This window comes from Oreochromis niloticus, linkage group LG11, assembly GCF_001858045.2.
Source record: "Oreochromis niloticus isolate F11D_XX linkage group LG11, O_niloticus_UMD_NMBU, whole genome shotgun sequence".
In the NCBI taxonomy this organism is placed as follows: domain Eukaryota; kingdom Metazoa; phylum Chordata; class Actinopteri; order Cichliformes; family Cichlidae; genus Oreochromis; species Oreochromis niloticus.
The window spans coordinates 12,528,526-12,551,323 of NC_031976.2; the positions used below are offsets into that span (position 1 = coordinate 12,528,526).

The 22,798-nt window shown below is 39.8% G+C and overlaps 1 protein-coding gene across 1 annotated transcript; it reads left to right on the forward strand.

Moving 5' to 3' along the window:
- The first annotated feature begins 321 nt into the window (after nucleotides 1-321).
- has2 (hyaluronan synthase 2) lies at nucleotides 322-17,069 on the forward strand. The gene is made up of 4 exons (XM_003443695.5): nucleotides 322-1,099; nucleotides 10,032-10,658; nucleotides 12,882-12,983; nucleotides 13,097-17,069. Exons 2-4 carry the CDS (start codon nucleotides 10,032-10,034, stop codon nucleotides 14,024-14,026), a joined length of 1,659 nt encoding a protein of 552 aa, XP_003443743.1. The 5' UTR covers nucleotides 322-1,099; the 3' UTR covers nucleotides 14,027-17,069.
- The last annotated feature ends 5,729 nt before the right edge of the window (nucleotides 17,070-22,798 follow it).

Consider the following 22,798-nt stretch of genomic DNA (forward strand, 5'->3'; position numbering starts at 1 on the left):
TTTAGTAATTTTCATACTGTGTAACCTCAAGTTGTAATATAAAATGAATGGAGAGGGGGTTCCAGTCAATGTTAGCCTCTCTCTCCCTCCCTCCCTCTCTGGAGTTTGAATGACTTTGGATGAGAGACTCGCCACCCCCCTCTCACCCACTCTCTGAAGTTTGAATGAGTTTGGATGAGAGACTCGCCGCCTCCCCACCCCTCTTTCTCTCTTCCCCCATCACTTCTCCGTCGCTCCTCCTTACACACACCCCCAAACCTCCCCCTCCTGTTAAATCAACACGCCAATCTGTTGCCCGGTAAAAGGGGTTTGGGAGCCGCAGGAGCCATAAAGGAGGGTCCACACACACAGACACACTCGCATACATGCACACACACCCGTCTGGAAGGAATTAGACAGCTGAAACAGCGGCACAGAGACTTCTGGCCACTTCTGTGCGCTCTGTGTAACCTGGATGCTCGGAGGGAACTCTAGAAAAACTTACCTTAACGCCCCTTAAGACAGGAAGAATACAAAAAAAGCTCTGGCTCATATTTTATTGTTTGCTGAAACTTTTTTTTAAAGAAAACTTTTGAATGTGACTGAAGCTGCCAAAGTTGATGGCTTTATCTTAATTTTTTTTTTTTCGTTTTATTAAGAATGAATGAAACAGACGTTGATGGAGAAGAATATTTATCATATTTTTATAGTCTATGTTTTATTTATACTTTTTTATATGAATGATGCCAAAGCTGACTGATATGATGTTTGGTTTTGGACACCAGAGATGCATGTGACTTGGAAAGACTGCAGACAAACCGTTAAAAGTTAGAGAAGACAAGCAATCCCGGTTGTCTTTTTGAAGCAAGCATCCAAACTGAGCACACATACAAAGGACGGGCACGACTTTTTTTTTTAATTATTCTTTTTTCCCCCTTTTAAAAACAAACAAACAAACAAACGAAAAATAGGTTTATGAGGACCATTTTAAGCGGATTCATGAGAGTCATCACTGCTCAAGCTCTGTGTCTACTTTTTGGCTCTGTGGATCGGGACCAGAGTCCCCGAAGTTAGACGCATCCTTTATCAGGAGGAATCAGAGGACAACAGCTGCTTCAAGGTAGGTGGCCGGTGATCATTTGGTCTGGCGATCATGCAGCATGCTGACAGACCAATAAGCCTCAAATATTTTACCACACGCCACTAAATCATTCATAAAGTGGTTTAGAACATAATTACGCGCAATCAGTTTTTGTGTGCGCGCGCGTGTGTGAACGTGACGATGAGCCAACTCTCTAGCAAAGCATGCATAGAGCTTTTTTTTCATGAGTTTGTTCAGCGTGTTTGCTCCACAAAGTGAGAGATGCTAAAAGTTGGGAGCCACAGCAAGAAGTGCTGAAACTCAATTTGTGTTCAATTTCATGCTATGACACTACAAAATATAGGTGTAAAAAGTTTAATATGCTAAGCTTTTATATTCTGATCAATCAAATTAATGACTAGTCTTTGTTGTAATAGTGATGCTAGCCTGAGAATAACTACACTGTGACGTTATCAGTCACACGTCATTCGCTGAGATTTTTAAGCCAATGAGAAGACTGAATGGGGACTGTTTCAGCGTGGCTTGTGGTAGGGGCGCGTAATTTGACGCCCAGTGTGGAGGACTACATTTGCACGCATGTGAATAGCTTCTTGACCAGCCTTCAGCTTTTGGACAAGTTAGCTTTTGTTGATATTCGTGTTCTGTAAAAAGTGGTAGCAGGCACTTGCCTTGCTGAAAAGTTTTGCAGTTTATTCCTAACCTCCTAACTTTGGACTTAAACGAAACCAAAGAGGCTCATGTGAGGTATCACGTAGTCCCTGCACCTAATTCTTCTGAGCATTGTTGTCCCCTTGCACACCCACCACACGCGCACATATACACAAATGCAAATGAACATCTGTCACACTCCCCTTGACATAGTCTCTTTCTCCATCCACCTACTGAGTGTGCACAAACCGCTGTTGGGTCCCACTGTGTTGCCCACACAAGGAAAGCCATGTGTGAGTAAGTGGATAAATATTACAGCTATTTATCCAAAATGTAGAACTTTTCAACCCACAAGCAGAATCTCCTTGCTGACTTGGATTATCTATTGATTTTATTGATTTTACTTTGCATTGTGCTGCTCTCACAATGCACCCTAAGTCTGTGGTGATATCCTGCATATTTACTTGTAAGAAGAGATGAGTATTCAGTCCAGTGTGAAGAAATACTTCCAGGATGGCTTGTGGATTAAACTTTTTGTGCATTACTTTGTTAGCAGGGAAACTGTAAACTTCAAATAAATGCTCACTGCTCATTTGCTGTAGATTTGGAGCATATGTGGACCTTATGCCCATGTCAGCATGTATTCAACCTAATACCCATGTGGTGTTCCTAATCTCAGTCCTCCAGGGAGTTTCTTTGCTGAGTGCAGGACTCAGTGCACAATGAGAAGGGCAATACAACTTTAGTGCTATTAAATGAAATACTCTGTGAATGTCACAGTTGTCCACTATAATGATAAAGAAGTTTTTAAAACCTTTTTGATGTCTGAGTCTCATCAGTGCTCCAGCATGCACTCCCACACAGCACAAAGAGCATTTTACTACTCAAGAGAGGAAGGCTTTCGGTGGCTGGCCTCCATTAAGGCACACAACAAACCTCACGTGCCATTACTTCTCCCAGCAAGGGTCTTTTAGTGTAAAGAGACATGGGGCTGGCAGGGTACAACTGTTGATCTTAGAGGCGCAGCCCCTCCCGAGCAGTACCACTTAGCTCATCTACTCTGTGTTAATACCAGTTTTTTTCCAGGTTCCTTCAGTATATTAACAGTAAAGCAGCACTGCAGCCAGCCAGTAAAAGTGAAAATCTGGATGTCAGTTAGATTCTCACTACCTCATGCTGAGTCACACAGAGTAGGTTTGATGCCAATGCTAATTCATATATCCAGCAGTTAGAGCGTACCATAAAGTAACAAAGGCCCCTTACAAAGCAAACCGGGCTGGAGCAGCTCACAAAGTGGCTCTTGTTAATGTTATTTATATTTTCTGTATATCTTGTGGAAAGATGAGAGTGACAAATTGACAAAACTTTTAATGGAAATCTTAGTCTGATTCTTTCTTCCTTTTTTTTGCCTTAATAATTATAAACTTCTTTTTAATTATCTACTGCTTGGGTGTGATTATGAGCCTCTGTTATCTTTTAGCCACACTGGGCTGCGGTTTTAAGGAGTGCTATAACAGAATTTTCCATCCCATGGAGGGGAAGACATTTATTTAAGGCTACTGCTGATGGATGGATGTCTATTACCAATCTGATAAGGGAACTGCTGGATCATTGGATGATACAGAGAAATAGGTTGTGTTTGTAAAAGAAGAGCTTTCAATGATTTTTTTTTTTTTTTTTCACACAAAGACATAGCTTAAGAAGGAGGAATTCCATACTCAACCTCATCTGCACTTTGGTTTCTTGGAGTCTCCCACAGTGATGTAAGTCCCGTGCCTCAGCTGGCAGTGAACGCATCCAAGTACAGCACCACGCCTTCAATGTCCTGGCCCCACCCCGTTTTCAGTGTGTGCCACCCATTCATGTCTGAGCAGCTTCATCCCAATTTCACCTCCTCCCCTTTTCTTCCTACTACATGGATGAATCAAGGTGGAAAAAGACACGCCAAAATACCAAACAGCATAGTCTGGCTATGAAACAGAGAACACATTTACCTCAGTGTTGTATTAAATCATGTATTTAACAACATCTGTTGGTGTAACTGTGTAATGAGATGCTAATTGCGTGATGAAGAAACAGATGCAGTCTAGAAGATGCTTTAACCTTTTGCTGCTTTTCAGTTATGGCCCCATCACACCTGATTCTGCCCACAGGAAGAGCAAAGAGAAAAGGAGCCTTGTCACTAAATTAACATAGTAAAAAGACATGGAGCAGCAGCCCAGCCTTGAATGTGTCAAGTACGTCTAGCCAAAGATTGCAGCCAATTCTCAAGTCTCTCCCCGCCTCTCCCACTCTTTTGCCTCATCAGCTTCTCGGGAAGATGTGACCCTTTGCTGCATGCTGCTATGTCTGTCATGAGAGCCAGCTCCACGTTTAATGTTTAATTTTACAATCCACCGTGGCTTTTTCTAGCCCTGCAAAGTTCTTACACACACACTGACAACCTAGTGCACATATAAAATCATTATCTGTGATGCATATCTCTCCACTTGTACATGCGTGTTGTTTTTTTTCTTGGAAGTCATCAAAGCACATGAGATTTCAAAGGTGTGTATTACCTCAGCAGGTCTGTTTTTTTTTATACTAAACTGATATAAAATGTACTAATATTTTTTCAATGGATCCAGATGGATCCATATGGTTCAATGGATCCTGCTCACAAAAAACCCAAATACCATTAATCTGTCTTTATTAGCTCATACTTATCTGGGCTTCGTTGAACATGTCATGAAAAATACCATGAAAACTGTTCAATTCCTTAACTGTGATTCATGTCTAAATTATACCAGCCACAAGTGTCAGCTTGGGCCCCCAGCATATAATGTTTGATTTGTTATAAGTACTTATCCAGCCAGAGCTGCTGATTTGTGAATGTTACACTTCCAGCAGTGACTGCTGAGATGTAAAGATGTAAGCTTTATGTTATCTCAGCTCCACACAGACCAGCAGGCTGTCTTTCTTTGGCTCCACTTCACTGTTATACTCTGGGCAGCACACACAGTAATTACATACACACTCATGCAAACTCACATAGATATGTAGTTTTAGCGTATGAAGACAAACACACACACACACACACACACACACACACACACACACACACAGAGTCTGGCGATCCGTGTCATAATTTATGTTTCTATCAGAGGTCTTGAGCTGGAACCCTGCTGAAAGAGCTTCAACTGCTCTCATGTGAGTTTAGTCAAGCCATCTCTTTCTGCAGACAGCCTGCATACACACTCATATTCTTACACACACACACATATGCCTCATGCTGTGTATATACAGACACAAACACGCACACATATGCCATACATAGTGACGTTAGTGATAGATTTGCACATAGGTACATATGGCATTCACATTAAGCAGCCTGTTCTGTGTATCTAAAAGCTCTCCCTGATGTAACATGCATGCAATTTATTATAACATGTGGTGATTTTAGGATATTCATTATATTTGAGAACCAAAATGTGTCCTTTATTTTATTGCGCACAAGAAGCACTCATATTTTAATTGGTGATTGAGATTTACTGTCGGTTCTTTGTGGCCAAAAGAATGAACAAAATGAAAATATGCAGTATTGTGCAGAAGTCTTGAGCCACTCCCTCGTTTCTACGATATAAAGGAAACGATGTAAAGGAAATGGGAAATTGGAGGAGTGATTTATTGAAACATGCAAAAATGTGAATGGAAATACAGTATGTAAAGCAAAACCAAAGTTTGTACAACTTGAAAGTCAGTATTTGGTACGACCACCTTCAACACAGCCTGAACGCTCTTAGACAAGCTTTCTTGTTATTTCTTTAAGTAGTCTTCAGGAATATTTCTCCAGGCTTCTTAAAGGACATTCAAAGCTCTTCTTTGGATGTTGGCTTCCTTTTGTTCCGTTCTCTGTCAGGATGATCCCACACTGCTTGAATAATGTTGAGGTCCGGGCTCCGGGGAGGTCAATCCATGACTGATTTCATTGTGTGGTTTTCTATCTAGATATTCTTTTACTGCATTGTTTGTTTGAGATTGTTGTCAGGCTAAAAAATGAAGCCAATCAGACACGTTCCAGATGGTACTGCATGGTAGATCAAAATCTGATTGTACTTTTCTGTCTTCATGTTTTCATCAATTTTGACAAGATCCCAAATATCACTGCCTAAAATGCAGTCCCAAACCATAACAGAGCCTCCACCGTGTTTTGGGTGTTGTACATCTGTACTACTTCCTCCATACATATCAATGCATAATTTGAACCAAAAATGATTGGAATTATCACTCCATAAGTGTAATTTGGCATACATCAGCCTTTTCTTCCTTGTTACCTTCCTTAAGAATGACTTGCATCCCTTCCACTGAGATCATTTCTGATGAGGCTTCAGATTCATCTCTCAGGTGCTGTGTCAGAATTCTTTCATTTGTTGTAGGTAGTTTTCTAGCCCTGCCAATTCTTCTTTTGCCCTTCATTCAGTTTCCTCAAATGTTTTAAGGGCACACTGCACACCAGGTAGTCAATAGCCTGTAAAAATACTACTATCTAATACTATTATCCCTGTCAAACTGTGTTGTGTTTGGCAGGTTTCATAGATTCAGGTAAACAAATCAGAAGAAAAGGGCTCGATGAACACTCTCTAGGGTTAGCTGCTTTTTTGATTTATTCAGAGGTCAGTGTTTAGTGTTTTAATGTACAGGTCTCAGGATTTGGCTAAAAATGAGTGAAAAAGCAGCCAATGTCCAAAGAGAAGCATTACAAGACCTTAGGAAGCCCTGAAGGCTCAGGACCACTTTAAAAAAGTATGAGATGTTAAAGAAATGACAAGAAGGTCTGGATCCTTGGAAACAAAATATAAAGAAATTAGAGGTGGCATAAGACTTTTGCACAATATTGTAAATATGTCAAACCAATTAAATGCAATGTTTTTTCTTGGCATTGCAAGTAACTTGACTCTGTGTGTAGCAATGTACCTTCTGTATTCGGTGAACTCCTATCATCCCTCTGAGCACCAGCAGATCAACAAATTCACTTATTTACAAAGTCTGTGCAATGTTTGCACATGGTGTTTCCTTGACTTTTCCTCCAGGGAAACTTTGATGTTCACATTTGATTTACTCAGCGGCTCCACCCGAGTAGAACCAAGTGAAATATGTAAAAAATTATTGAATGGATTTCCATCAGAATGTGTGCATGTAGTGAGCACATTTTGAACAAAATAAACCATAGTACAGTGATCCCTGACTTTTAGTCTAATACTGTCATGAGGTCAGGATTTTGATTTAGCAAACTGTAGCATATTAATATGCTGCTTCATTCAGAAGCAGAGGAAGGTGCAGGCACAGTCTCTCATTCCTGTTACAGCTAAATGGTTCAGCGCCTTGCTCATTTGTACTGTAGGGACACTTAGAGTAAGGGGAAGGCAAGACACTCATTGATTTCCTAAATCATATTTTCAAAATAAAAACCTCACAAACACAATGACATTTCCCTGTCACTACTTCTTTTTTCTTTGTTTTTAACTGTTGCTGTCATCCCAAACAAATCCATGTGTCTCAGTGTAAAAGAACAGCCAGATGCACTTTTTCCAAGGACCCGGTTTGTTGGGTCTATCTACTAACTCACCATGCACATCCATGCAAGACTCAACATTACTGCAATGTTATCTCTGAGAGAGAGCCGGTGGGAGTTTCACTCAAGAGACTGTTAATAACGTCAGAGTGAGACTGCTCAAGCTTCCAGCCCAAGGTCACCACAGGGCTGGCCACACATACACACACATACAGCAAAAAGGACATAATGGCGAGGTTCTAACCCTCAAGTGCCAAGATGTAACAACAAACAGAAAGCTGGGGTGATATCATCTTCATGTGTTAATGACACCCTCCGCTCGCATAGATAAATGCTATGGACGAACACATGAAGATATGCATGCACACTAACCGATGTGACATCATTTACATCATCCATATGTGGATGACACCTCCACTGTTACAGATACTGCTCTGATTAAAAAGGCTTTATCTCAATAAGAACGGGCCAGAGTTTGGCCTCACTTTAAGTCTGCAGTTAATCTGTCTGCAGTCTGAGCTAACTGTCAACCTGACCTCTGCACTGCACTACACACCCAAAATGGTGTATAAGATGCTGCAAAGACCAGATCATTTTAACCAGCAGCAATGGTTGCATTATTGTGGACTTGACATTTCCCCACATCACATTTACCTGCCATGAGGGAACAGCTTAGCCTGTCAATGATGGATTTAATGTCCTACTTTGGATTTTCACTTTCATTCCAAACAATAAATCAGAGCAAACAGATTGTATCATTAAAGTGCAGAAAGTCAAGAAGGAGCAAACACTGAGGACGGTTCCTGTCCTTATTATCTTCAGTGGTTTTCTCAAGTTCATTTTGTTTTCTCCCAAAGCCCAGCTGTTGAAATAAAGACATCTAAATCTCAAGCTGAATTTGTCACTTTGTGTCAGACATGATGTACTTGTAAGCTGACAATGAAGTGCCCCAAAACGTTGTGTTTTGTTGCCGCACTCATGCTTACTCCTAAGCAGTGGTTGAGTTCAAACAAAGGTAAGACATGGATACAGGGCTTATAAAGCATTATACACATTCTCACACAAGCTGAAAGAGGCCAAAATTTAAATTTGCACAATTACACAAACACACAAATGCAAGGACACACAGTCTCTCTCTGCAGTGGTACAATAAGCTTTTATATGTGCAATTTGGTGTATATCTGTGCATGTCAGGGGTCTTGTAAAAGATGGCCTGACGTTAAAACCTTGCCACATGCCAGAGGAGGTCCGCTACACTGATTGTGGCTTTCTCGTCCAACAGTCAAATGAACAAAGCATTATGTCTGAGCCAAAGTGTGTGTTTGTGTGTATTCTTCTCCATGAGCACAACCTCTCCCTGCTTCTGCTACTCCCTCACTGTCTTTTACTTTCATTTTCCTCATGTCTCTCAAGATGCATCTGCTTTTCAGCTACTTTAACCAATTTTCTTAACCTACTTTCTTCACTTCCGCTCTTAAAGATTCTCCATGCTATCTTCGCTTTCTCTGTGTATATATTTTTTCTTTCTCTCCTTTAGTCGTCCCCTCCCTTCATCTGTCATGTGTTTAGGTGTGGTCCCAAGAACTCTCTCCAGTTCACAAACATCACTCGGCCTTGTATACGCTTCTTTTGATCATTTTATTGTTGTTCTGACTTATGTTTCCCTTGATTTGATTAAATGTACATGTACAACTTGCGTGATATCGCAAAATATTTTTGGCCAGGGTCACTCAAAGAACAAAATGGCACTGGATGCGTCTAAATCCTAGATGAAAATTTTATCCCACAGAAGGGAGCCCTAGTGAAGGTCAGCATACTTTGACATTCATAATGTCAAAGGTCTTTTCTCTGTTTCTCTCTGTTTAACAGAAGTCATTTCCCTGTAATGCTCCCTATACAAGGATTCAGAGAGGGAGAAGCACACGTGCAGCATTAGAAGTCTCTTGTCTTCTTCTTCCCATAAAGATATAAACAGATGACATCACAGGGTGGTCCGCTTTCTGCGTTGAGTCAAAATGAGCCACGCTGAGTGGGTCTCCGTTGGGCTGCCAAACAGATGGCGGTAGCAACATAATGAGGGTTGGAAACAAACTTCAGGAGTTTGTGCAAGAGGATGCAGACGCAAAAGCATCGGCCCTCTCATAAAAATATTGAATAACCACTCATGTTGTAGGTCAGAGTTTGACATACTTGGTCTTTGACCTTTGAAATGTGTCCCCTAAATACTGCGGAAACCAATAATTTTAATTATAGTCCACCCCACAACCACGAGCAACATTTAGCATGTGCTTAGAACTTGTTGGTTAATTAGGTCAAGAAATATTGTAATGTGCGGCCACCCACACTAAAAGAGAGTTGGAACAATTGGCTACTCACAACTGTCTGGCATTTAGGGGGATTTGGGGGAGGGGGGAGGTAGGGAGAGGGATGAGGATGGGGCATAAAAAAGGAGAAAATTTGCAGCAGTCTGTACCTGTTTGTTGTGTCAAAGCATAAAAAATTTAGTGAAAAGTACAGTGAAAATGGTTCCAATGCTCTCGTTAAAGTGATTGTATTCTGAGTAAAGTGCTCTGAAATAATGTAAAGACAAGTGCTACATTTTCTCTACACATTTGCTTATTTCTTATAGTAAGATATCTCCAGGAGGTCATTTACTTGTACTAACAATTGAGTATAAAAGGTGACAAATGTTTCACCGTCAATTGCTATCAATCATAGTAACATTTTCTGTAACCCTTTTTTTTTCCACAGATGAAGTGTAAAAGAGGCCTCACTTACCTGAGGATATTTGGGACCACCATGTTCGGCGTGTCTCTCCTGGTGGGCATCTCTACAGCCTATATCATGGGCTACCAATTTTTCACTACAGCCAAAAATCACCTATCTTTTGGGCTGTATGGTGCCATTTTGGTTGTTCACCTTATTATCCAGAGCCTCTTTGCACTCTTAGAACACCGTAACATGCGGCGCTCCTTAGAAACACCAATTAAACTGAACAAGTCCTTGGCATTGTGCATCGCTGCGTATCAGGAGGATGAAAACTACCTGAGAAAATGCCTTGTGTCGGTGAAGAGGCTGACATATCCGGGGATCAAAGTTATCATGGTGATCGATGGAAATTCAGACGACGACTTGTACATGATGGAGATTTTTAAGGAGGTCATGGGATCGGAAAGATCGGCCACGTACGTGTGGAGGAGTAATTATCACAGCAGAGGACCCGAGGAGACAGATGAGAGCTACGCTGAGAGCCTTCAGCAGGTGTCCAGGGTTGTGCTGAACAGCAAATGTGTGTGCATCATGCAGAAGTGGGGAGGGAAGAGAGAGGTCATGTATACAGCCTTCAAAGCACTGGGGAGGAGCGTGGATTATGTGCAGGTAAGGCTGAGAAGTTAAATCGCTTAAAATCAGTTAATGCAGGTAATAGGGGAAAAACAATAGCCCCTCAAATAAAAATAATGAAATAAATCAGAATTATTAAAAATTGAACTGTACAACAGGTGTAATATTACTTTGTGCCTGTGTGTATCTTTGTAGATTTGCACGCATGCACACACAGAGCTGACATCTGAAGGACATAGTGAAGAAAGAGAGAAAATGTAAGCTACTGTGGTAGATGCAAACTAGGCAAACATAAGCTGATGATAGAGTGAAAGGGAATAGAACGAGAGATGGCTGGAAAGAGAGGAGGGGAGGCTATGCCAAGCCAAATATGGGGTCCACAAAGAGTCTTTTGTTTTGCTTTTTAGCATGTGCACCGTGTTGTGAAGCGTGGCATGAAGGAGGGCAGCGGTAGCTGATGTCTAAGTGTAATAACAGATCTTTTTCGCAGGGCGTTACGTCATCTACAAATCTGTATCAAAGAAAGGTTAGAAAGGTTTAGCATGTGTTTGTCTCCTGTTCAGAAAAATTAAAAACAATCAAAGGTTATACTTGAGTAACACAGACCTAAGGAGTAAAAGCCTAATAGCTTTAGGAAAACTCAATTCACTAGTGTATTTGGCTAGCGACAGTGTGTTGGTGTGGCTTAAAAAATAAACAGTGGCTAAAAACATTAACTGCTTGGTAAAGCAATATCCTGCAGGCACTGACTGTTAAACGTATCATGGGCTCTTGTGGGGTGTACAGTACTGTCATATTCAGGAGCATAAAAGTAATTAAAAATAAGTGGACCCTTTCTCAGTTCAAAATACAAAGAGGTTTTGATCCTTTGTCTTGTATTAGCAGTAACTAACAATGGCAAATGTTAGCTATCATATCACACTTAATGAGAGCTTGTATTACTGTCATATGATGTGTAACCACATTGTAGTGTCATATAATTCAGCCACAATTACCCCCTTTCAAACTGTGTTTACGTAAAGAATAAAAATTCCTTGAAGGGTGGTGAGGTCACATGATATAGTATGGGTTGAACATGACTTCACACCTTTTCCTGAATCTACTTGTTAGTGCTAAACAGTGCATGAAAGTTACTTTCCAATGACAGTATTTTTCTTTCCATGACTAAATGATTGCGTTTAAAGTACACAGAATATTTTGTATGGGCATACTCTGTCAAGACTTTCTCTGTTTTTTTACCAGACGCTCAGTCTATGGCTTTAATGATGTTTCAGCATTTTTAGTTAGGTTTGCAATTCCACAGATCTGTTGTTATTACATTGGAAAAGCAGAAACCTAAGGCTAATTCAAAAACTCTCAAGTAACAGTTCTTTGTCCAAAATGCCAAGTATCATTATGTCATTTTTCTTCTGTGATGTTCAGTTGTTAGTGCTACAAAAAGCATTGTGATCAAAGAGTAGGGCTCAACTGATGCTTAATTTATGTAAGAGCATCAAAATGATTCAAATGGGTCTGCATAACAAAGAAGGGGACTTTGAGAATATGAACTCAGAGCTATAATGCTGTCTAACACCTGCAGCTGGCTTCAGCCTGCCAAAAATCATTTACTTCACAAAAAGTTCAACAGAGCTTACTGCTGCACTGCCAGCAGTCATGCCAATACTTTTCAACCTTAGGAACAGGAGGGACAATGTTTCATGCCTTTTCACTTTAATCAGGCTCTGCCTGTAACAGATGTATTTTGTTAAAAAGGACTGGGCTCTAGGTTTGTTTTCATCACCTGATTTTGTTGGTCAGGAAAATTACCATTTATAGAAGAAAATAGGGAGAGCAAAGAACAACATTAGAGCTATAGTGGGTGGTGAACAAAGTTGAAAGCAGTCCCTCTGGTCTTTGCTGGCGGAGGTTATAAAGTGGCCATGTTGTTGCATTTTAATCAGAGCATTTATGTGTTTTGTTGGATGCATGATATCTTTTTTTTCTTGTGTTATTGTGTAATTTTGATTTTGATTTCACATAAATTTCTTTTGTATGTCAAAATTTTGTTTCGTTTTTTTGTCTGTCCAAGCAAATTTTTTTCAGGAAGAAAGGTTTTTTTCTCTCTTTGGGGAGTTTAGGTCAACTTGAGATCTGTTATGTTTTGCAGAATTAAGCTGAACAAAGAAGACATCTGTAACTATGTTGAAGAAAATCTAAATAAATATATCCTGTGTTGCTAAAACACTGTTAATTTGCTGTTTAACTTGTGTTTTTCTGTAGGTGTGTGACTCTGACACCATGCTGGACCCAGCATCATCAGTGGAGATGGTGAAGGTTTTGGAGGAAGACCCTATGGTGGGAGGAGTTGGAGGAGATGTACAGGTAGTTTTCTTTAAAGTTCTGTGAAATTTGAATCTTCTACATTAAACATACAAATTAGGATGTTGTGCTTTAAACTTCATACTTTTTGTCTCTGCTTGTCAACCTACCTGTAGATCCTAAATAAATATGAGTCGTGGATCTCCTTCCTGAGCAGTGTTCGGTACTGGATGGCTTTCAACATTGAGCGGGCTTGCCAGTCCTACTTTGGCTGCGTTCAATGCATTAGCGGGCCTTTAGGAATGTACCGGAACTCTCTCCTGCATGAGTTTATTGAGGACTGGTACAATCAGACCTTCATGGGATCCCACTGCAGTTTTGGGGATGACCGTCATCTCACAAACAGAGTTCTCAGCCTCGGGTATGCAACCAAATACACTGCACGGTCAAAGTGCCTTACAGAGACACCAATTACATATCTGCGGTGGCTCAATCAACAGACACGATGGAGCAAGTCATATTTCAGAGAATGGCTGTACAACTCCATGTGGTTCCACAAACACCATCTATGGATGACTTATGAGGCTGTGATCACTGGCTTCTTCCCATTTTTCCTCATCGCCACTGCGATCCAACTGTTTTACCAAGGAAGGCTCTGGAATATTCTTTTGTTTTTACTCATTGTGCAAGCAGTGGCACTGATTAAGTCATCATTTGCTAGCTGCCTCAGAGGTAACATTGTCATGGTGTTCATGTCATTTTATTCTGTACTGTATATGTCAAGCCTGTTGCCAGCGAAAATGTTTGCAATAGCAACAATCAACAAGTCTGGATGGGGGACTTCTGGGAGGAAAACAATTGTGGTGAACTTTATCGGTCTGATTCCAATATCAGTATGGTTCACTATCCTTTTCATTGGAATTTTATACACAATAATACAACAGACTAGAAGACCCTTCCCTGACTCAGAAAAGATTGTTTTGATAATAGGGGCAATCGTCTATGCAAGTTACTGGGTCATACTGTTGACATTATATACAGTGCTCATAAATAAATGTGGGAAAAGGAAGAAGGAAACACACTATGATATGGTGCTGGATGTGTGACTTACAGACTACAATCATGTTTCCCAATGAAACCGGGGGTTTTTCTCACACATCATCTTGTTGTTATACAAATGTATTTTAGCTGTAGAGCAGCTCTGGAGGCAAAGTGAGGTCAACTAAAATGGACAAAGAAATAGAAATATTTTCTAAACTAAATGCCAGTGGCTGTGGCCATAGCATCCAGGATCCTTGTACATCCTCAAGCTAGCCATTTGACATACTTAAATAAGGTTAAGCTGAAGATCAACTGGTTTAGGCTGATTAGCTAATTTGGATAACTCAGAATGGCAAGATTGTGTTTATTACATTTGGCAGCAAGAGCGCTAGGATTTATAATATTAGCTACCTCTTACCCTTGTCATTTTCACTGGGCTTCATCTAATATTAGCAACTAAGCCAATAAAACTGGATTTTTAGATGGGATTTAACTTGTCCAGTAAGAATATTTTACCTCCAGAGCACTCTCTCCAGTAAATGTGTTTTTTCTCACTTAAACAAGTTTTGTGTTGCCCCCCTCAAATGAAAGCCTAAAGACTGCCCAATTGTCTCCAGTCTCAAACGACTGAACAACATTGACAAAAATCTACATTAAAAGGTGTTGGTAGAAGCTATCACCAGGGCTATATAACTAGTGTAACTGTACCACATACAGAGTGTCTAGTCTGTGTAGATCGCCTAAATAGATAGGGGTGATCTATTTTACCACTTCAAAACTTACAAATCCACCAAAAGTTATTTCACTTTAGTTTATTTTTTTATTGCCACATGTTCAAGTTAAGTGTACCTTTTCAGTGTTTTAATCTGTTTTGGAAAGAGCTACAGTATCAATTTATGAAGCCAGAAGGAGTGTAGAAAGGGCTTTGAAATGGAAAGCTGCGTTCTTTCTTTCAATGCTCTCATGTCATATGGGAAAGATGCAAACTTCCTTGTGCTCTTCACCTGTTACTGTTTCAGGGAGCAAATATAACATCTGGAATTGCCGAAAGAATCAGATAGCCAGACTACTTTGATTCTTATGTCAGCAACAAGAAAGCACTTGGTTGGAAAAAGGTAGGGTTGGAATGTAACCAATGGACTGGCTGTTTAATGTATGCTCAATGTGAAAACATATCATCACCTAATGTTGTGGTATATTTATTATTATTCCCATGTGACATGACTGCAGTATTTTTAGTTTACAAAGTGAAACTGATCGCTGAGCAGCAGATTTAATATCTGTCTGATCAGGTGACCAGGTGATGACCACAAGAGAGAGATGACGTATCTTTGCTGCTGTGACTGTTTTACTTTTACAGAAACAGTGACTTTTGTTTTTTCGTCTTTTAACAAGGTTTATTTCAGATGTATGTTGCAAAAGTGGCTAAAACACTATTATTGTTGTCTTTCTACCAGTATGAATTTTAACCACCAAGCAAACAAGATGGACAAGTTCCAGCCCAAAGATTTTGTGATATAAGGATAAAGTGGCTACATCTCTAAGCTGCCTTGCATTCTATTGACTAGCAAGGGGAAAAGTCGATGTGAGATTATGTTAGTGTCCCCTGGGAATAGTACTACCTGCTAATAGGAATGTGAATAAGGGCAGTTGATAGTAGGAAGCAATATTTTGGAATAAGTCCAGTGTTTGCTATAGACCAGAAGCAGACATGAATTTACAGTCATGTGAAAAAGTAAGTATGTCAGATTATTATTGTTATTATTATTATTATTGTTAATATTATTATTTGACAAGCAACCACTTGATCTTCTTTGAAAAGGTGGTATAGTCCAAGAACACCACAAAGGAAAGTTACTTTTTCAACAGAAATCTCAATGTTTAATATCTTTTTCAGGAAAAAGCAATTCCTTTGACATTCACTTGCCACTCTTATACCACTCTTACGTGAAAAAAAATCCTCAACGTTTTGTCAAAATGACAAAGATATTAAATGTTTGCTTGTTCAAATACATTAAAAAAGGCAATAGTTTTCCTGGGATGTACTTACTTTTTTTGACCGTAATTCATATGCACTTTTACGTCTCTCTCATCATTCTGCGTGATGCTTGACATAATGAAGATTAAATACCTCAGTGGTTCTCTTTGCATTGCATCAAGGTGTCAAGGAGTGCCCTCCAAAGCCTGATGCATTCTGATGGTTTCACGTAATTTATGATCTGTTTGTGATATGATGGGCTCCTTTTTATACACAGTACCTTGTTGAGGCGAAGCTGGATTTTTTTATGCCGTGTCAGCCCTTTGCTGTAGCCGTTTACTTATTTTACTATGTATTTCAATGCATTTTTATATATAGACATTTCCATTCTATTTTTGCTTAGCTACCAAAGATTCTTTATTTTCATTCATTTTTGTAAGAAAGAAATGAAAAAATGTATTTGTGTGCTTTCAACTGTTCTGACAATGACTTGTATATCTGACCAAATAATGTGAAATTTTGAGCTGGGGGGAGGTTCTGCAATAGCAACAATTTTTAAAAAATGCAATTTGTAGGGATAAGTTATTGATTTGAAGAAAAGTGGTGAACCTTTGTTTTTTTTTACTTTGTACTTAGATAGAATACAAAATATTTATTGAAGGCTGTTCTGTGGTTTGTAGGATTTTGTACTTAGATGTTTTCTGGTATCCATCCAACTCCGAGAGCTTCATATGTCCACACAGCAAAAGCAAATACATCCTGACAAATTTCTGGTTAACACAGATCATATGCAAACCTAACTGATTTGAAGTATTTAAAGAATATAAAGTAATGCCTTCTCTACAATAAGCAATAAACCCAAGCAGTCTGAGAACTTCCATCCAAAATCATTTCAAAACCATTTGCACAAATTTTTTATTTTAAGGTTATGACGTGCCTTACAGAACGATGACAAATGAAATATCAAGTGGCATTTTTACACAATTTTAAAGTTTGATTTTTTTTTTCCGATGTGTATTGAATGAGACTGACAGTTAACCTACAAAAATGTTTTCATGTCAAACTAGTCATGGGCAGTGTTATCGTAAAGCACTTTTGTGTCGTGCCAAATAAAAAAACTACTCTTTTCATTTGCTGTCAAGAGTTTTTATTAAAAATGATTTGATTTGTTAAAAATCAGAGCATAGTCCTCGTTTCCTCAAAATGTTGTTCTCTTATGATACAATTGTCATTGTCAGCATTATCAGGCTGTCCTAAAAACTCTCTGAAAATCCTTCAGGTGATCCAGGATTTAAAATCTTTAACCTCACTTACAAAGAGTTTAATAATGGGGGCCCATCTGATCTCAAAGACCTAATAGCACCATATCACCCTAATAGAGCACTTTGCTCTCAGAATGCTGTCTTACTTGTAGTTCCCTCTCTGCGCCTGGTTACTAAAGGTTTCTTCCTGTTAAAAAGGAGGCTTTCCTTTCCACTGTCACTAAGTGTTTACTCCTAGGAGGTTGTGTGAGTTTTTTCACAAACTTGAGTTTTCAAACAGTTGTAACATCTCCCTCTGTGTGTCAGTGTTTCTATGAGCTTCTGTGCAGGATTATCATTAAAATTGCAAAAACCAAAAATCTATAGGTGCAAAATCGGCCTGCACACCACAAAGATTGTGTCGCATGACACAGGACGTGATGTGAAAACCATTGTCAGAAAGCCTACAAGTGACACAAGTGAAGCGAGGAGCATAAAAACAGCCTTATGCTTCACACAGACAATGAAGTAGAAAAAAAAATCAATGTTAATTATGATATGAAATCATGTTACTACAAAAGATAAGATAAGATAACCTTTATTAGTCCCTTTTTTATGTATTATTTGTTTAGTTACAGCAGAAAGTGGACAGTGCAAATTTACAGTACCAAAAATTAAGAAAAAACACTTGAATAGGATAAGATAATAAGAATAAGAATGAGATACTGTACACAATAGAATAGAATAAAATACTATATACAACAGAATAAAATACAATGTTGTCAAAAAAAGAGAATTCCACTTAGTGTTTTTGCACATGTGTGGATGACACAGTCTCCCACTGAAGGAGCTGCTCAGTGCTGTCAGAGTCTCCTGCATGGGGTGTGAGATGTTGTCCAGCACGGATGACAGCTTAGCCACCATTCTCCTGTCACTCACCACCTCCACTGGGTCCAGAGGGCATCCTAGAACAGAGCTGGATCAGCCTGTTCAGTCTCTTCCTGTCCCCAGCAGAGATGCTGCCACCCCAGCAGACCCCACCGTAAAAGATGGCTGAGGCCACCACAGAGTCAAAGAAGGTCTTTAGGAGTGGGCCCTTCACTCCAAAGGACCTGAGTCTCTGGAGCAGGTACAGCCTGCTCTGCACTTTTCTGTAGAGGGCATCTGAATTATAAGTCCAGTCCAGTTTATTGGTACCTGTAGCTGTCCACAGCCTCAATGTCCATACCTTGAATGTTTAGTGATTGCAGTGGAGGATGTTTGTGCCTGCGGAAGTCTAACACCAGCTCCTTGGTTTTTCTGGTGTTGATCTGGAGGTAGTTCTGCTGGCACCAGTCCACAAAGTCATGGGTCAGTCCTCTGTACTCCTTGTCGTCCCCTTCAGTGATGAGGCCGACTATTGTAGAGTCATCAGAGAACTTCTGAAGTAAGCACTGGGTGGAGTTGTGGGAGAAGTCTGCAGTGTAGATGGTAAAGAGGAACGGAGCCAGAACCGTTCCCTGTGGGGCCCCCGTACTGCAGACAACACTGTCCGACACACAGCCCTGAGTTCTCACGTACTGTGGTCGGCCGGTGAGGTAGTCCATAATCCATGATGTGAGGTCATGGTCCACTCCTGTGTTCTCCTGTGATCAGGACCAGCCGCTTCAGGATCTTCATCAGGTGGGGTGTCAAAGCCACCAGCCTGCAGCTGTTGAGATCCTTGGGATGTGGAGTCTTTGGCACTGGTACAACACAGGAGGTTTTCCAGAGCTGTGGGACTCTCCCCAGCCTCAGGCTAAGGTTGAAGATGTGCTTCATCACCCCACACAGTTGGTCTGCGCAAGACCTGACAACCCTTGAGCTGATGCCATGCCAAGATGTTCACATATTACTAAGATATGACACATTTAACATCTGAGAAACTAATAAAGTGACTGAACAGTGTTCCCCATGCATTATGAATGAGCTTGTATCGACAATGTCATTGTAACAGTGTTAACAAAAAGATAATTAACAGAGATATGGTTTCTCAACAATGATTCGCAATCTGGTGGCAGAAGGATGCATAACACATTAGGACAATAATTTACGGCATTGGGCATCAATTAAAATTTTAATAATTAGATTAAACGACCAGCAAGTCTGGTACCGACTAGTGACAACAGGAAGGACTTGTCGACTAGTTGACTAGTTCTGCACATCCCTAAATTTATTATCTTTTTGTTTGCGCTGTTACTTTACTCCACCCTTCAAAATCCATCACAAGATCCATCATGTTCTCAACTTGCATTTTCTTTTTTTCTTCAACTCATGTCTGTTATTGTGAGCTGATGTATCCATAAAGGTCAAGTGCAGCTACTATTACTAAATACATTACTGGGAAGTATACAGCCTAAAGGAAAGTCAGCCTACGAATTTTGCCAGAGTTCTGAAGAAAGGCAAATCCAAGCACAAATTTGGATTTAGATCAGCTGGGAGGAAGCTTGACTGCGGATGTGTTATATCATGCACAAACAAGCAAAGCAAAATTAATGGCCTTAAAAAAAACAAACGAACGTTTAAACGCATGTAGCGTGATTTGGCTGACTGGAGATACGTGCAAATATCTGTGTGTGTCAAGTTAGATTAATTAAGAGATCTTTTTATCCAACAATACACAGCAGTCAGGGAAGGAAAAAACAAACATGTATTATTTGGATAGGCACACACACATATAATATCAGGAATCTGTGTTTGGCCCTGGGCAATATGTTTCTAAATTATAAAATGCTGATAGTGATGTAATTCTCTCTCTTTGAACGTTTGTTTTAAACATCTGTCTCACTTCCACTACTGATTCTCTGGCTCCAATAATGGAAACTTTGCAAGATGCCAGTTTTTGTCTTTTTGGAAGGTCAGCTGTCCCAACATGTTTTTTTCCTCCATCAATAATATCAACATTTTATTGTTTATATTGTTCTTAAGTAGGATTTTCCACTGAAGGTGTTGTACTTCTGCCAACATTCTATGTGAAGAGACCCACAATAGATTGATCACACCATACAGTTTTGTCACTGCATTTAAATCATGATTCATTTTATTCCTCTGTGCCACTGCTGTCCAAAAGCTAGTACTACAAATCAATCAGTGTATTAGGTCAAATGTTCCTATGTGACTATGAAAACACAGCCTCTTCATATATACTTTAGGATATACAGTCATGTGACAAACAAAGGTTTTCAGAGGACTTTGTGTCGTCCTGTGAAAAATGAAGTACAACCCATGAGTCAACTGTTATAGAACCACCTGTAGCTTCTATACCGTGATGTAATCATTTTCTGTATGACTTTATCAGTCTCTCACATTGTTATTGAAGAACTTTGGCATAATCTCCTGTACAACCTTCACTGAGGCTTACAGGCATAGATTTCATCATGTTGAGGTCAGTCTTTAACAGGGCAATTATAATACTTGATTTTCTGCTGTGCTTTTGACCATTGTTCTGTTGCATGACACAATTTGGACTCTAACTTTAGTTGTCAAACAAATGGCTTCATATTTAACTCACTCAAAAGTTCACAGTTAATTCAATGACTGCAAGTTGCCCAGGTCCCAAATCTTCACTCCTCCAACACCCCACTCGACAGTTGGTATGAGCTGTTTGTGCTATGTTTTTACCAAATATGGCACCATGCATTAAAGCAAAGCAGTCTTGAATTTGTATTATTAATATATTGTATTTGTATTAATAATATAAATATTGTATTTATATTATTAATTTACGTTTTACCTAATATTTATTGATTTTATTCTTATTCATTTTTTATCTTCTTACTCTATTTATATTTATATTGTATCCCGTTCTTATTTATTTTATGTTTTTACCCTGTATATATCCTTATTAGGTCATATCTCCAGTGTTTCCTCGGAGGGGGCTCTCTGCACCGGGGCTGTGATCGACCATGGCTGCTGGGGCTCTGTGGGTCCTCTCAGCCTGAGGGGCTTCTTTGCCTCCCTCCTGCTGTGTGCCCAGCCTGGAGGCTGCAGTCTGTGACCGGCTCCCGGCACAGATGGCTCCCTGTGATAGTGTTTCCTCAATTGGCTCATGCATACCTGGGGGGGGGGGATGTGTGTATTCATGATCATTTATGTTAATGAGAGTGTGGGGAGTGAGTTGGAGGGTGGGCTGGGCTGGGCTGCTTTTAACCATGTAAAGCACTTTGTGCTACATTTTTTGTATGAAAAGTGCTTTATAAATAAAGATTGATTGATTGATTGATTGATTGTGGTTTGTTCAGAGGCAACTTTGCTTACTTAAGCTATGCTGTTTTTTTTAGAGAAAAGAGGCGTTCTCCTGCCAACCTTTCCAAACAAACCATACTTGTTCAGTTTGTTTCTATCATGAACACAACTATGATAATATTAATTCAGACCTGTAGCGTCTGAGTTAGAGCTTTTGAATACTCCAGACCTTCTTTAGGTGCTCACACTTGCTAATGATCAGTTAACCCCGTGCATGTGATTAGCAGCACCTAGTAGTTATACTTACCCTTGTGAGTACTAAGGATGAACTTAGTTTTTCACATGACTGCACAGAGTTCTGTGAACAGTTTCTTTTTCACATGACTGTAGTTCATAATAGAAAGTCTTATGGAAAATCTATTTTGCGTTCCTGTTTCTTTCATTCAAGAAACATTTCTAAATTTCAACAGTAAAGCCCTATTTACAAGCTTAGATAAATCATCTCTTCAGCCCAACTACAGGTACATAGCACACAGAATAAAATAGTACATTGGGTGGTTTTACAACTGCGCTCAGTAGCGTTTTCTCTGTTTCGCTCATGATATTCCTGTCAATGATATAAAGGAGAAGAGCACGTGTGGGCAAAGCAGAAGAACAGAAGGAGAAGAAGCTAGACTTTCTCTCAGTGCGTCAGCAGTTAACGCCACCGCTGCTTTAGTTCTGCCAAATAGATTACAACACTGCTTAGCATCGTTGCTGGATAATGGCTCCCTTCTGGCGATTTGACTCCAGCAGCTGACTAAGTTTTACCCTCTTTGTCCCTCTCAGCTGGTTGATGCATTTCTTAGGGTTTTGTAACTGTAATGCCTACCCTTAAGCCTTAGCCCCACTCTTAACCTACCTGCACTACAGAGTTCATTTTTGCATATTTTAATAACCTCCAATGGCAATATCATGTTTTTGGCTGGAATAATGAAACATCACCTGAAGAAACTTTAATGAAGTATAACACACCAGGACCAATAGTTGGTGGGACTAGGCCTGTAAATGATGGCTCTATGGAACTATGGAATAATGCTTAGGAGGTAGTAAATCACGTTTGACTATATCAACACATGACAGCCAAACATAAAATGACATGTTCATGGAATAAGTTGCAATACTTTGATCACAGAGCTAAGCATTTGTAATGTTAAATACACTTAACCCTGTGCATCAGAAAGGGTGAGACAGACACAACAAAACATCTTTAGCAAATGCACAACTTAAAGTTTATTTGATTCAATAATTCTCTTTGTCCCAGTCAAGTGCATCAGCCTCTGATTGCTGGCATGCAGCATGGTCATCCAACACTCTATTTACTCTCAGTCTGCTAGTAATAATTATGTAAAATACATGTGTGCCAAAACAAAACT

What these genes read in the sequence shown, in the direction of transcription:
- has2 (XM_003443695.5), top strand. Translation starts at nt 10,032, where the DNA reads ATGAAGTGTAAAAGAGGCCTCACTTACCTGAGGATATTTGGGACCACC. An exon ending in GGAGCGTGGATTATGTGCAG is followed by an intron (nt 10,659 to 12,881) that starts GTAAGGCTGAGA and finishes GTTTTTCTGTAG; the next exon opens with GTGTGTGACTCTGACACCAT. An exon ending in GAGTTGGAGGAGATGTACAG is followed by an intron (nt 12,984 to 13,096) that starts GTAGTTTTCTTT and finishes ACCTACCTGTAG; the next exon opens with ATCCTAAATAAATATGAGTC.